We start from the raw sequence: 15,629 nt of genomic DNA on the forward strand, positions 1-15,629 counted from the left end.
AACTTAATTTGCTTAGTCAATAAAACACTGAGGACCGTAAGAATATTAGGAGTCCATATACCAAAAGCAATATATCAATATTCATGAAATCCTTTCGTCGAGTCATTTCTTATTGCAACTGATTGGTAATCAGTTACGCACGTGTTTGTTTGTGATCATTTAGAATGATTTCATATTTCTCGCTTTGTCTGAATGTTGATGGAATAGTCGATGGATCGCTTTCCCGCGGATTCATCATTCCGAAGGTTCATAAATCAGAAAAAGGCAATACAGTTTGTTATTCAAATGGTGCATACTTTCGGACATAAAATGATATTCGTTAGTCCGAAGGTTTGTTAATCCCAAAATGAATAAGGCTCTTAAATCCGAAGGTTCGTTAGTAATCGCTTTCTTTTCAATTTTCGGATTAACAAACCTTATTTCATTATCGGAGCGAGGAACTTTCGGCATAACTGAACAAATTAATGTTCGGATTGAATAACCTTTTTTTTATTTTTGGATTATCAAACCTTCGACAAATGAACATTACCCAATATTTTTCTCGTCAAAAGGAATCCTCTTTCTTTGTTATAACAACTCGCTTGGAAAATACCTAAGTTGTGGCTTTGCTTGAAATCAAAGTATCTTTCCTCGTTAAAATTCTATTTGTACACAACGTATTAAATTTCATCAGAATTTTACTATAGCTTAGCATTATCATTGGCAATACATATTTAATGGTTATATAAAGCAACTCCACCCGAATTGAAAGATAATAATAATAATGATAATAATAATAATAATTGTTTTGGATATAAACTCCAAATTTTATTGTCCAAGAATGGAAATTCATTTTGCCCAATTGATTGTGGGCCCGGCAGCCACTGAGCAGCGCCAGATCGACGTTGCTCTAACCTTTTCAACTGTTGAACGGAAAACAAGGTAGCAGCAACTCCCATCTTTTAACGTCTTTTGGTATGACGCGGCCGGGGTTTGAACCCACGACCTCCCGATTGTGAGGGCAGCCGCTCTACTCACTGAGCCAACACATAGACTATCACATCGATTTGATCTGTCGTTAAAGCAAACAGACACGGGGAGGTCCAACAGAAATTATTATCTCAGATTAAGAACCATTTGATATACTGATGAAGTTTTTTTTTTGTTTTTTTTTTTTTGGTAGTGATGTCGAAAAGAAAAGTACTTGATAAACACACAAAACAATTTTCTCAAATGAGCATGAACTGTTTTGGTTGTTGTCTTTATTTGATATACTCACGGATTTCTTCAAATTCTCATTTTCTGCTTCAAAAGAGGAATGGGAAGGAAATGAATCGTACATATATACGCATTAAAAGAAAGACAACATTCTGTCAAATTGGTGCATTGAAAGCTCAAAAGTTGTTTCTCAGTTTGCAATTTGTCATCTTTGACTACAAAACGATGGCATTCTCATGTCAGATGCTTTGATTCGATTGCTATTGCCGTGTGCATTTCACCATTTAGAATTGACATTCATTGATCTGGCGCACTCTTCTGATGAAATATCCGGGAATCTCAGAGAAGTATAAGTCTGCCATCTATGGAGGGAGACCAAGCGGGGGAAGGATGCGGGAGGAGGTATCCCCTCCCACTTGAGGGAGCTTTTGCATTATAATTGTAATTCAACATTCTGCACACTTTTGGTGGACTAGGGTAGCAAAATCTATGTACTGCAGACACGGGGGGGGGGGCTTTAGATAGCGGGAGGGGGGATGGAAGGGGTGTCCCCAACCCCTCCCATACGAGGGAGCTTTTGCATTATAAGAACAGAAATGAAAATATCTTGTATACACATTCTGTTAATATAAAAGTGTACTAAGACTATGGGGAAAGAACCGAACGGGGGAGATCCTGCAGTTCATTAAAATTTAACAATCTTGTTCACACATAATGGATGAAATATTTGGACATTTTTTTTAATGCGCCTTGAGCACGTTAGCTATGTGGAATTGGCGCATTATAACTACCCTGTATTATCATTATTATTATTATTATTATTATTATTATTATTATTATCATTATCATTATTATTATTATCATCATTATTGTTATTATCATCATTATAAATAAAGACAGCAAGAAAATGGTCCCATCTTGGGATGTATTAGGGCGGCAAAATGACATTAGCTCCAACCCCGTCAATATTTCCGGGAGGGGGGGGGGGGGGGGCAAATGCCTCCTGTCTTCGACGATCGACACCCCTGCACACATTATTATTTGAGTGAACTTGTATTTTAAGATGGTCACACCACCGAGACGGGTACAAGCTGATCCTCAACAAGCATCAATAATGATTCTCTATTATCTTCTTTTCGTGATGATATAACAGCTTGTGGACCTGGGGAAGAATACAGAGCATGTGGCTTTCGGAATTTTGAACAGACTTGTCAGACGCGATTGGTAGGACCGCCATCACGTCCCGCATCGTGTGAACCGGGCTGTTATTGTAGGAGCGGGTACGTCCGCCATGCCAGCAGGTGCATTAGACGGGAGCAATGCTCAGGTAGATCAGCAATGTAGAACATGCCCTGTATGTATCTGGGTATATGATATGTATGTATGTATGTATGTATGTATGTAATATGTATGTAATATGCATGCATGTATGTATCTACATGTTGGGACCGCTGAGTTGGTACCCAAAACAGTTAGAGTTCAACTCTGTATAGGACACATCAAGAAACCAGGCACACCAGTCATTTCGATAACTCATGTCTCAATCCAGCGTTTTATTTGGGCTCGCAAGACTACAAGACTATCACACACAAGTGCTGATACCAAGACTGACTTTCCAGTCAACTTCCGAGGATAAACTCCTCAAGACTCACTCTTAATTTCTTACAACAGCAAGGCATCATTTATCACCTTCGTGTATTATACAATGAACTACTTTAAGAACAATGACTGCATTCTACAGTTAATGTGTCCGCCCATAAAACTTGCCCCATACCGACTTTCAAATGGAGCCCCAATATGGGACCTTAACAATACAGTTGTATATCATAATTATATATACTTAGTAATAGATGACGGGCCACCAAACATCATCGGGAATGAGCAGGTGAATTGCGGTTGTCCCTCGGGAATGACGCACCGTCGATGCGGCACGGCTTGTCCCGCGACTTGTGATAACCCCGACCCCCAGATATGCACCCTACAATGTGTTGCAGGCTGTTTCTGTGCAGAGGGAACAGTGTTGGAGCAGGAAGGCGGACAGAGATGTGTACCGCTGGAAGAGTGTCCTGGTAGGTCTCTTTAGCGTGGAGAAAGAGGAAAATAGACGGCAAGAGCGACAAATATAGATACAAGGATATAGAGAATGGCATAAAGGTTAAAACAGAGATGATCTTAAACCTGCTAACCATTGCAATAATACTGCTTGCCAGTTGATTGGTTTCTTATCATGTGTTTTTTTCCGGAATGTTCGGTTTTCTTATTCTGACACACACTAAGTCCCTTTTTCAGACTAAGAAACGAGCCTCAAGCCCTCGCTTCCCTATAATCTGAATACTTTCCAAAATCTAACTACCTCTCCACAAAAAGAGACAGATCTATTTCATTTCGAGGCCAAAATGATATCCCTACGCTTCAACATACTGTCGACACCGTAGTTTACGAATACACTTTGCCTTGAGAGTTCCTGTCAAAACTGTCGGCAGAGGTGACCCAAAATATTGAATTATCAGTGAGGAACGCAGCCCCGAAGTGAATAATATACAATAATGCCAAATCTATTAGTAAGCGCCGCCCCCCCCCCCAAAAAAAAAAATCACACCTCTGTCTGTCGGTAAAAGCTGGGAGCTGAAAATGATTCTTCTCACCTCCCTGATAAAATCATGTCATTATATTGACGCACACAAACAGGCACACACAGGCATGAAAAACAGAGAAAGAAAGTCGCTAATATCAGAGAGACAGGAAAGAGAGAGCAGGAAAACAGGGTTTGTTGGTTTCTTTTGGTTTTTTTTTGTAGGTGTCGATACGAATGAAATTAGCACCAATTGCAGCTGTCTGCATAAAATTTGTGATAAAACAAAGCTGAAACAATCATTTCTAAGTATTTTACTTTCCCGCATTTAACTGCTTGTCCTTTTTTTTATGCCTCCGCCACGAAGTGGTGCCGGAGGCATTATGTTTTCGGACTGTCCGTCCTTCCGTCCGTCCGTCCGTCCGTCCGTAATGAGTTTTGAGGACAGCGTAACAAAAATCCGTTTGAGATATCCTAATGAGACTTTGTATGTATATGCATGAGTGGATGAAGTTGTGCCTATCAACTTTTGGGTGCACATGCTCAAGGTCAAAGGTCAAGGTCAAATGCTCAAAATTTCACTATTTCTCCCATATCATTTTCTTGAAACTTAATGTATACATGTACTACCCGATAAAGATTCTCTGGTTAGAGTTTTGGGTCATTAGGTCAAAAGGACAAGGGGTCAAAGGTCAAAATTGAAAATGTTAAAATTTTGTTTTTTTTCTCCACATCTCGGAAATCGTTCAAGGTATCTTCCTGGAACATACTACACATGCATGTAATGACTGGCAGTGATCATCAAGGGAATTTGGGGGTCATGGGGTCAAAGGTCAGGGGTAAAAGGTCAAGATCAACTCCCCAATACTTATGCAATGCCTGTATGATTTTTTTTAACTTGGCGTATACATGTATTACCCAATAGAGATTCTCCCCAAAAAGGTCAAAGGTCAAAAGGTCAAAGATCAAGTGAAAGTGTTGAATTTCACTTTTTCTTCCATATCTCGGAAGTGGCTCTAGGTTTCATCGTGAAACTTAGTACATATATATATGCATGTTCTGCCTGACAGTGATTCTCTTGTGAATTTTATGGTCATAGGTTCACGGGTCAAAAGGCCAGGTTAAAATGCTAAGAATTTACTATTTAAAACAGAAATTATACGTTTTCCCCACACCTTGACAATAACTCAATGCATAAACTTATAAGAGGATCAAAAGTCAAGTAAAAGTCCTGAAATCCTCCAAAACATTCTCTGTTAGAAAATATAAGCCATTCATCCAATTTAACCTACATTGTAGTTCAAGGAAAGTGAGCATTCAACATATTTGTGACAAGAATGTCATTTAATATTTTGCCAATTATGTGAAACTGTCATCACATATTGTCAAGATGTACCTATTTGGAGAATCATGCTTTATGGCGGAGGCATACCAGTCGCCATAACGACATTTCTAGTTTCAACCTTTATCATTTCTGCAACGAATGCCACACATAAGTTATTTTTTTGCCTTTCGCATTGTAGCACGAATGCTGGTATAATGTTCACAATAATAAATAATTGTACTTTCCTTTTTTAGGTCAATCAACGGGGGATTTTGACATCCAGCTCGCTGGTGGAACGAATGCCAGAGAGGGTCGTGTGGAGATTTTCTACAACGGTGCATGGGGGACAGTTTGTGACGACTCTTGGGACATCGAGGACGCCCATGTGGTATGTAGGATGCTGGGCTACCCGAGAGCAAGGAGGGCCGTTAGTCGAGCATACTTCGGTGAAGGTCAGGGTCAGATAGTCCTTGATAATGTGCAATGCGAGGGAAGTGAACAAAACCTGACAGAATGCAGACACAACGGATATGGCGTACATAACTGCCGTCATAGCGAGGACGCTGGTGTCGAATGCGCAGGTGAGTGAAATTTGTCACGCTCCCCTGTTTTTCATCGAATGGTAAAATACCCGCCCACATTAAATAGCTGTCACCAGAAGTAAACAGTTCTGCATGATATTTGTTTTGTTGCATATGGGTTCACAGAATATAAATAAACAACTTTTACATCCGTTCATATGAAATCGTAGACTATGCGTATATTCTAATGCTTTATTACATTTTTCATTTCAATGTCAAGTGCATCGTACCTTCTCTTGTCTGAAACATTAATAACATCAATAGATCTTCACTGCAGTTCTTCCTCTATGTTCTTCTATCAAACTTAAAATGGAAGCAAATGTGTGTAAGTGCCGTCTGGTTAAAGCTAAGACGGAAAGTGAGTTCAGTTTCAGTTTTCAGTTTATTTTTATTTAATCACGGCAATTTGCTTCAACAAAGCTGTTCTTCTGCAAATCCGTGAACAACATAAAAATAGCAGAAATACATACAAACTGCATATACAATGATAAAGAAAGGAACAAGTGTCAGGTAACAACAAAGCAACGATAAATTAAAAAAGTACTATACAAAAAAAAGAGAAAAAAAGGAAACCGGAACAAATACCTACGGTAACATATTATTTTAACAATATCAAATAGAGAAAGCAGAGAAAAAAAATCCTGGGCAGTTGCTTAGGCTACAGCATAGATATATCAAGAGCTCGTTTGAAACTGGTGAGAGAGAGCTTGCTTTTCAAGTCATAGGCTAACTGATTCCAACTCTGGACTCCTCTAAAGGAAAGAGTTCTTTTTCCAACTTCTGTTTTTACCTTATACAATACAAATTTTTTCATACTGTTTCTCAGAAAATAATTTGTTACATATTCTTCAAAATATTTGCAATTACATATTCTGGAAGCATTCCATTAGAAATTTTATACATAACATGTAGTAATTGTTTATACCTTCGTTTTTCCAAAGTATCTAATGACAAACGATTGTAGATTGCTGAGGTCGAGTATCTTGGTTCAACCAAAAGGACAGTTTTTTAAAACTCTATTTTGAATGATTTGCAATTTTTCAGAATCCGTTTTTCGCAAATTACCCCATACAACGCTGCAATAATCGAATTTGCTCTGAATAATGGACTTGTAGAATACAAGAGCAGTTTTTTCAGTTATACAAAATCTTATTCTTTTCAATAAATAAAGACTTTTCACTGTGCTTTTTATCACCTTATCCACCTGTTGGCTCCAATCAAGATGTTGGTCAAGATAAACTCCTAAGTATTTACAACAAGTAACAGAGGGAACCTCAGATTCATCAATGCTGACTCTCAATACCTTGTTCCCAATCCTCTTTCTGGAACCTATTAACATCGCTTCACACTTTTTCACATTCAGAGCAAGTGAGTTTACTTCCAACCATTGTGACAAGCACGTCGAGTCTTTATTGAGACCTCTTTGTATTTTGACCGAGATCTTTGCCAGGTAAATAAAGACAAGTATCGTCAGCGTATAAATGGACCTTACATTTCTTAATGCAATCAGGCAAATCGTTGATGTATACATTGAATAACAAGGGCCCTAACGTAGAGCCCTGTGGGATTCCACATGTTACATACCTAGGCTCGGATATGGAGCCGTCAATAGTAGTATATTGAACACGATTACGGAGATAATTACCAAACCATTTACATGCATTACTATTCAATCCAAGGAGAGATAACTTATGAAGAAGTGTCGCATGATTGACTGTGTCGAATGCATTTTTGAGGTCAATGGAGACCATTCCAACCATTTCACCCTTATCTAAGCTACGAAGCCTTTCTTCTGTGACACAAAGTAAAGCAGTCATAGTGGAATGAGCAGGTCTGAAGCCTGATTGATTTGGGTTAATAATATCATTTCTATGCAAATAATCATACAACTGATTAAAGATGAGCTTTTCGATTACTTTTGTAATAACAGACAAAACAGATATCGGTCTGTAATTACCCCATCTCACTTCGACTACCACTCTTATACACTGGTGTAACTTTTGACACCTTCCATTGTTCTGGAATACAACCACAATTCAAAGAAAAGATTTAATATATACCGCAGTGGTTTTGCAATTATACGTATAACAAGGCTTTATCAATGTTATTGGTATAGTGTCCATTCCATATGAGTTTTTCATTGGCATACTTTCAACCACTTTCACAATGTCTTCTTCAGTTATATCTTCAAATGAGAACATGGAACTCCTTTTCGGTACATATTTTGCAATCTCTTCCTCTGTTCTTTGATCATGACTCTTGCAAATCGCATCTCCTATTTTTGTGAAATATGCATTAAAACAATTTGACATATCAGTTTTACAACTTGACCTGTGTGTTATTTTTCACAATGTATTCTATTTGTTTGAAAGTATTCTTTGCAGGAGTAATAAAGTTTAAAGATTTCCAAACATCATTTGAGTTACCATTGCTGGAATAAATAACATTACTTATATATTCTTTCTTCGCCTGACGACATTTCATAGTAACCTCATTTCTAAGCTTCTTGTATAACTCCCACTCACTTTGAGTTTTAGATGATTTAGAAATGAGTTTTTGTCTATCTCTTTGACGCATTAGATATAAAATTTCTTCTGTTATCCAAGGGGATTCTTTTTTCTTTACTCTTTTCTTTTTAAGCGGTACAAATGCATTCATCACACTTAACAACTTTCTTTCAAATTCATCATATGCCTCAATAACATTATGGTATGTTTCCACATGGTCCCATTGTACCTTAGAAATCGCTTCAGTATATTCTTCAATATTTCATTTGCCAGCATTTCGAGACACCTTATATCTATGTACATTTTGTTTATAGTTCTTGATTTTTGTACCCCAAGTGCAATATACAAGGTAGTGGTCACTCAGAGATATTGGTATAACATTTGTATAATTAATTTTTTCGGCCCTGTTAGTTATGATAAGATCAATTATAGACGATGTACAGATAGTTTCCCTTGTGGGATAATTGACTATCTGTTGGAGATTGAAAGAGGTCAACAACTCACGCAGGTGTTTTGTTTGCCACGATGTACAGTGTTGTGACATGTCACAGTTCAAATCACCAAGAATAACAAAATCAATGCCCATTATCATCTACTTCACCAAGAAATCTCTCAAATTCTTGAAATACATCTAGTCTTGCATTGGGTGGCCTATACCATACTATAAACAAAAAATGGCTTCACCATTTGTGCATTTACTTCTATAACAATCAACTCCAGATCAAACTCAAATCAGTTCTCACTCTATAATTCATTCCCTCTTTTACATAAGCTGCCACACCTCCATCTTTACGACCTCTGTCTTTTCTTATCAAATTGTACCCATCTATATTTAATTCTGAATCATCAATATAATCATTCAAATGGGTTTCACTGAGAGTGAAAATGTCAAATTCAGCTTTCTTGCACAAAATATGTATCTCTTCAATATTTTTCCATAAAGACAAAACAATTCAAGTGTGAGAACTTAAAACCTTTAAGGATTGAAAGTTCACATACATCTCTATCCAAATCAAATTCCAGTTTTTGTTTTAACGTAATACTGATTTCTGGTGAACACAGAAATTCATTTCTTTGAGTTTCCAAATCAGATGTTTGGTCATCATATGTATCAGATGTAGCAAACGGTAGCTCAAGTAATAAACAGTAATCACATACCCAGTCATCTGTAGAGTTAAAAAATACTTAGGCTTACTTTACTGCACTTAAAATGACACCAATTATTACATGAAACACAAAGTAGAGCGTTTTGATTAACACGAACTGGTCTTTTACACGTAATACATGGAAAGCGGATAGACATATTGTAATTCTAGTGTCAATTAGTGGTGGTACCTTACTATTTATCGTGCTCAGTTCAGTCTATCGAGGTCCCGTTGGTTCTGTATCACCACCTTTCGTCTCCGGTTTTGGTCTCCTGTCAACGCGTATATTCTACCATCTTGCGTCCATGTCCACACGACCGAAGGATTCGTCCTTGTCAAGTAGAGAAGCACGAGGTGCTGTCAGGTCTTCGTTGACGAAAATCGTCGACCCCTTCAGTTTCGATCGCGCCTGGTAGATTTGTTGCTTGATGTTGTGCGTCGCAAATTTGACCAGGATGACCTTCTCAGATTTTCGCCTCGATGATAATGTCGCGTTGGCGTGTTGCTCGTTTTGCCTGGGTGTTATCCTATGGCTTCTATCGATGTCTTGTGCTTTCAGTTCGATGCCGAAATGGTCTTTGACAATGTCGGTGATAACTTTGTCGGTGTTCTCCCCATGCATTTCCTTCACACCACTAAATCGTAGTGAGTTTCTACGACTGTACTGTTCATGATCGTGTAGAGTGTCGTTCACTTTGTCAAGATCATTCTTGAGTTTCTCGATCTGTGCTTTCAGCGACTCTGTCGTCTCCTGGTGCGTCTGTATATCCATCTTCACAGCCTCGTAGACATCTTGGCTTATTTTGTTTTGTTCCACCAAAGTTTTCTTCACAGCAGCCACCAGCTCTTTGATCACGTCTGGGGAACAAAGCGCCTCCTTTATCCCAGCCACAATTGCTGCGTCAAGTCTATCAGACTGTTCAATAGGCGATGTCTCGGTCGGCTGACCAGCATAGGCGCCGGAAGTGGGGGGGGGGGGGGGGGGGGGGGACAGGGGGGGGGGGGCGGCCGCCCCCCCCCCCAATCCAAAAAGTGGGGGGCAAAACGCATTTTTGCCCCCCCCCCAAAAAAAAGCCCCCCCCAAAAAAAAAAATAAAATAAAAAAAAATAATGATAATAATAAAAATAAATGAATAAACAAAGAAAATAAAATAAATATGTATATATATATGAATAAAAGGGAAAAAATATGGCTACAAACGGCAGCTTTTGGACTGTAAAATGTCAAAATTTTCAAGCTCGCTCGCTTCGCTCGCTCGCATTGAATCGTTATGCCATTCTCCTAATGTTGCTGAAAGTAATTGCCAGTAGTTGCGCCCGATGCCCCCACCCCTTAATTTCCAAAGCGAAAGATAAATATAGCTACAAACGGGAGTTTGGGGACTATAAAATGTCACAATTTTCAAGCTCGCTCGCTCCGCTCGCTCGCATTGAATCGTTATGCCACTCTCCTCATGTTGCTGCCAGTAATTGCCAGCAGTTGCGCCCGATGCCCCCCCCCCTTAATTTCCAAAGCGAAAGATATAGCTACAAACGGGAGTTTGGGGACTGTAAAATGTCAAAATTCTCAAGCTCGCTCGCTTTGCTCGCTCGCATTGAATCGTTATGCCATTCTCCTAATGTTGCTGCCAGTAATTGCCAGCAGTTGCGCCCGATACGCCGCCCCATTAATTTCCAAAGTGAAAGATAAAATAGCTACAAACCCCAGTTTGGGGACTGTAGAATGTCAAAATATTCAAGCTTGCTCGCTTCGCTCGCTCGCATTGAATCGTTATGCCATCCTTCTAATGTTGCTGCCAATAATTGCCAGCAGTTGCGCCCAATGCGCCCCCATTTATTTCCAAAGCGAAATATATAGCTACAATTAAAACTCCAGTTTTGGAACTGTAGAATATCAAAATTTTCAAGCTCGCTCGCTTCGCTCGCTCGCATTTTATTGTTATGCCATTCACCTTATGTTGCTGACAGTATATAATTTCGTCGGTTGAGAATGATAAGGGCGTTAAGTGACTACAAAACCCATAGTGTTCGAGAAGACTTAAAGCCCTTCTCATTCTCAACAGACGATTTGTCGATCGTTTCACACCGTCATTCCATAATCCATGTAAGGAAAACTTACAATGTTCCTCAATGACTTCGTTGTTGAATGTATCACATTCCGTAATGTATTGTAGTCCCATTATTGCTTACGCACACACGCACAAGCATACAGACCGTCAAAATTACTTTATGGTTCCCCCCATGTTTCGACCCACCGTACGCCACTTTACATATATATATAAAAAAAAAAAAAAAATATATATATATATATATATATGATAGATGTGTGTGCGTGTGTGTGTGTGTGTGTGTGTGTGTGTATGTATATGCATATTATATGCATGGTCTAATCTTGAGCCCCCTCCAATATTTGCCCCCCCAATCCAAAACTGCTTCCGGCGCGCCTGCTGACCAGTGGTACCTTCCTTCACCCCTGACGACTGGTCAAGCCCCCGGGTGCTCCGCGAACGTGTTTTCGGCACATCGTGCTCATGTACTCTCTGGTTGGGTGACATTCTGTCCAAATTTTGTCTTCAAATTCCACGAAACATGAGTCAGTTATCACGAACAGTATTGGTTCAATCAAATCCATGAAGCATTAGCAGCGTCCAGGTGCATAACTTCGTCCTCACAAGTGAATAAGAAACGATGAAATTTAGGGTGTTTTTCTGGTGACTCGAAATTAGCTTCTGGCTTTCGCGACACACACGCGTGAGGTTAGCAGCTATAGTACTATATTTTATAAATTGATGAGAAAGCCTCAAATACGTACATATTATCTTCTCGCGATTTTAAGGGGGTGCAATAAAATATAGGCAATAACAAAAATGACTTATGTGATGTTAGTGGCCTAAGGTGGTGTATATCCAGATATACAGATATATTTGCTTCATTTTTTTTCAAATATCAAGACACCAAATTCACTATGTATACACGTTCTAATCTAATGCCTGCAGAAGATTGTCCCTCGGGAATGACGTACAGTCGATGCGGCACGGCTTGTCCCTCGACTTGTGATAACCCCGGCCCCCAGATATGCACCCGACAATGTGTTGCAGGTTGTTTCTGTCCGGCGGGAACAGTGTTGGAGCAGGAAGGCGGACAGAGATGTGTACCGCTGGAAGAATGTCCGAGTGGGCCAGGTAGGTCATATTGAAGAAAATGAAAGAAAGAGAGAGAGAGAGAGAGAGAGAGAGGGAATGGGGGACAGAGATACATACGGACAAAGAGACAGAGACAGACAGACTGATACAGACATGCAGAGATTACAAAAGCTCTAAACCCTCATCGTGAAAACATTCCAGGGACAAATTTCTGGTAGATCGGTGCATTTTCCTCTTTTAACTAAAATATACAGATATATTTGCTTCATTTTCTTTTTCAAATATCAAGACAGCAAATTCACTATACACGTTCTAATCTATTGCCTGCAGAAGATTGTCCCTCGGGAATGACGTACAGTCGATGCGGCACGGCTTGTCCCTCGACTTGTGATAACCCCGGCCCCCAGATATGCACCCGACAATGTGTTGCAGGCTGTTTCTGTCCAGCGGGAACAGTGTTGGAGCAGGAAGGCGGACAGAGATGTGTACCGCTGGAAGAATGTCCCAGTGGGCCAGGTAGGTCATATTGAAGAAAATGAAAGAAAGAAAGAGAGAGAGAGAGAGAGGGGGGGGGGGGGTTGGGTACAGAGGGAATGGGGGACAGAGATACATACGGACAAAGAGACAGAAACAGACAGACTGATACAGACATGCAGATATTATAAAAACTTTAAGCCTTCATCGTGAAAACATTTCAGGGACATATTTCTGGTAGATCGGTGCCTTATCCTCTTTTAACTAAGATATACAGATATATTTGCTTCATTTTTTTTTTCAAATATCAAGACACCAGATTCACTATACACGCTCTACTCTGATGCCAGCAGAAGATACAAGCGCATATGTCGCATGTTTAGTAAGAATTCATTGAATACATATAATTATTTGCTTAAATCAAGATGATGTATGTACTGTGAGATCTTACGTGGCACGAAAAAAAAATGCCCCTTTCATGATTTAGTATCATCTTTCAAGTCGTAGGAGCTTCATATCTCGGTAAGATGACTTATGGCAATACATGTACATCCAAGATTCAGCAACATAGGCGCCGGAAGTGGGGGGGGGGGGGGGCAGGGGGGGGGGGGCGGCCGCCCCCCAATCCAAAAAGTAGGGGGGCAAAACGCATTTTTGCCCCCCCAAAAAGCCCCCCCCCCAAAAAAAAAAAATAATAATAATAAAAATAAATGAATAAACAAAGAAAATAAAATAAATATGTATATATATGAATAAAAGGGAAAAATATGGCTAAAAACGGCAGCTTTTGGACTGTAAAATGTCAAAATTTTCAAGCTCGCTCGCTTCGCCCGCTCGCATCCAGCAGTTGAGCCCGGTGCGCCTCCCCCTTAATTTCTAAAGCGAAAAACATAGCTACGACGGCAGTTGTTGGCCTCTAGAATGTCAAAATTTTCAAGCTTGCTCGCTTTGCTCGCTCGCATTGAATCGTTATGCCATTCTCCTAATGTTGCTGACAGTAATTGCCAGTAGTTGTGCCCGATGCCCCCACCCCTTAATTTCCAAAGCGAAAGATAACTACAGCTACAAACGGGAGTTTTGGGACTGTAAAATGTCAAAATTTTCAAGCTCGCTCGCTTTGCTCGCTCGCATTGAATCCTTATGCCATTCTCCTAATGTTGCTGCCAGTAATTGCCAGCAGTTGCGCCCGATGCACCGCCCCATTAATTTCCAAAGTGAAAGATATAGCTACAAACCCCAGTTTTGGGACTGTAGAATGTCAAAATTTTCAAGCTTGCTCGCTTCGCTCTCTCGCATTGAATCGTTATGCCATTCTCCTAATGTTGCTGCCAATAATTGCCAGCAGTTGCGCCCGATGCGCCCCCATTTATTTCCAAAGCGAAATATATAGCTACAATTAAAACTCCAGTTTTGGAACTGTAGAATATCAAAATTTTCAAGCTCGCTCGCTTCGCTCGCTCGCATTTTATTGTTATGCCATTCACTTTATGTTGCTGACAGTATATAATTTATCGATCGTTTCACACCGTCATTCCATAATCCATGTAAGGAAAACTTACAATGTTCCTCAATGACTGCGTTGTTGAATCTATCACGTCATTCCGTAATGTGTTGTAGTCCCATTATTGCTCACGCACAAGCACACAGACCGTCAAAATTACTTAATCTTATTCAAATTGATTTCAATTCAGTATTGTACTTTTCTGCACCTGTCGTACTTAATAAACAGTCAAACCTGTCTATAGCGGCCACCCATGGGAAACGAAAAGAGTGACCTCCATATACAGGTGGCCGCTAAGGCAGGTTTGAATGTGTAATAATGCGGTGATTGATAGATGATATCATTGAGAGAACTATCCCGATTTGGAAGGTTTTTATGGGCATATCCACTCCATTCGTGTTCCATGTGTACCGTGAACGGGAACAAGAAAGACAAACGAAAGACACAGTGATAACCCCTGTCAGAGACGGACAGACTGATACAGACATGCAGAGATTACAAAAACTTTAAGCCTTCATCGCAAAAACATTCCAGGGACAAATTTCTGGTAGATCGGTGCCTTTTCCTCTTTTAACTAAAATATACAGATATATTTGCTTCATTTTTTTTTCAAACATCAAGAAACCAAATTCACTATGTATACGCGTTCTAATCTAATGCCTGCAGAAGATTGTCCCTCGGGAATGACGTACAATCAATGCGGCACGGCTTGTCCCTCGACTTGTGATAACCCCGGCCCCCAGATATGCACCCGACAATGTGTTGCAGGCTGTTTCTGCCCAGCGGGAACAGTGTTGGAGCAGGAAGGCGGACAGAGATGTGTACCGCTGGAAGAATGTCCCAGTGGGCCAGGTAGGTCATATTGAAGAAAATGAAAGAAAGAGAGAGAGAGAGAGAGAGAGAGAGAGAGAGAGAGAGAGAGAGAGAGAGGGGGGGGAGTGAGAGAGGGGGGGGGATTGGAGACAGAGGGGATGGGGGACAGAGATACATACGGACAAAGAGACAGAAACAGACAGACTGATACAGAAATGCAGAGATTATAAAAACTTTAAGCCTTCATCGCAAAAACATCCCAGGGACATATTTCTGGTAGATCGGTGCCTTATCCTTTTTTAACTAAGATATACAGATATATTTGCTTCATTTTTTTTTCGATATCAAGATCCAGATTCAATATACACGCTC

The 15,629-nt window shown here is 40.0% G+C and overlaps 1 protein-coding gene across 1 annotated transcript in view; it reads left to right on the forward strand.

Annotated features, from left to right (window-relative positions):
* Positions 1 to 2,358: 2,358 nt before the first annotated feature.
* LOC139743639 (scavenger receptor cysteine-rich domain-containing protein DMBT1-like) overlaps positions 2,359 to 15,629 on the forward strand; it is a 263,637-nt gene continuing 250,366 nt past the window's right edge. Inside the window, exons 1-2 of the mRNA XM_071654107.1 lie at positions 2,359 to 2,524; positions 5,348 to 5,674. Coding sequence (XP_071510208.1) covers positions 5,491 to 5,674 — 184 coding nt within the window. The 5' untranslated portion in view covers positions 2,359 to 2,524; positions 5,348 to 5,490. The remainder of the gene's footprint in view (positions 2,525 to 5,347; positions 5,675 to 15,629) is intronic.

Source organism: Diadema antillarum, unplaced genomic scaffold (assembly GCF_040938485.1).
Source record: "Diadema antillarum isolate AM-2024a unplaced genomic scaffold, OU_Dant_1.0 seq00001099_RagTag, whole genome shotgun sequence".
In the NCBI taxonomy this organism is placed as follows: Eukaryota; Metazoa; Echinodermata; class Echinoidea; order Diadematoida; family Diadematidae; genus Diadema; species Diadema antillarum.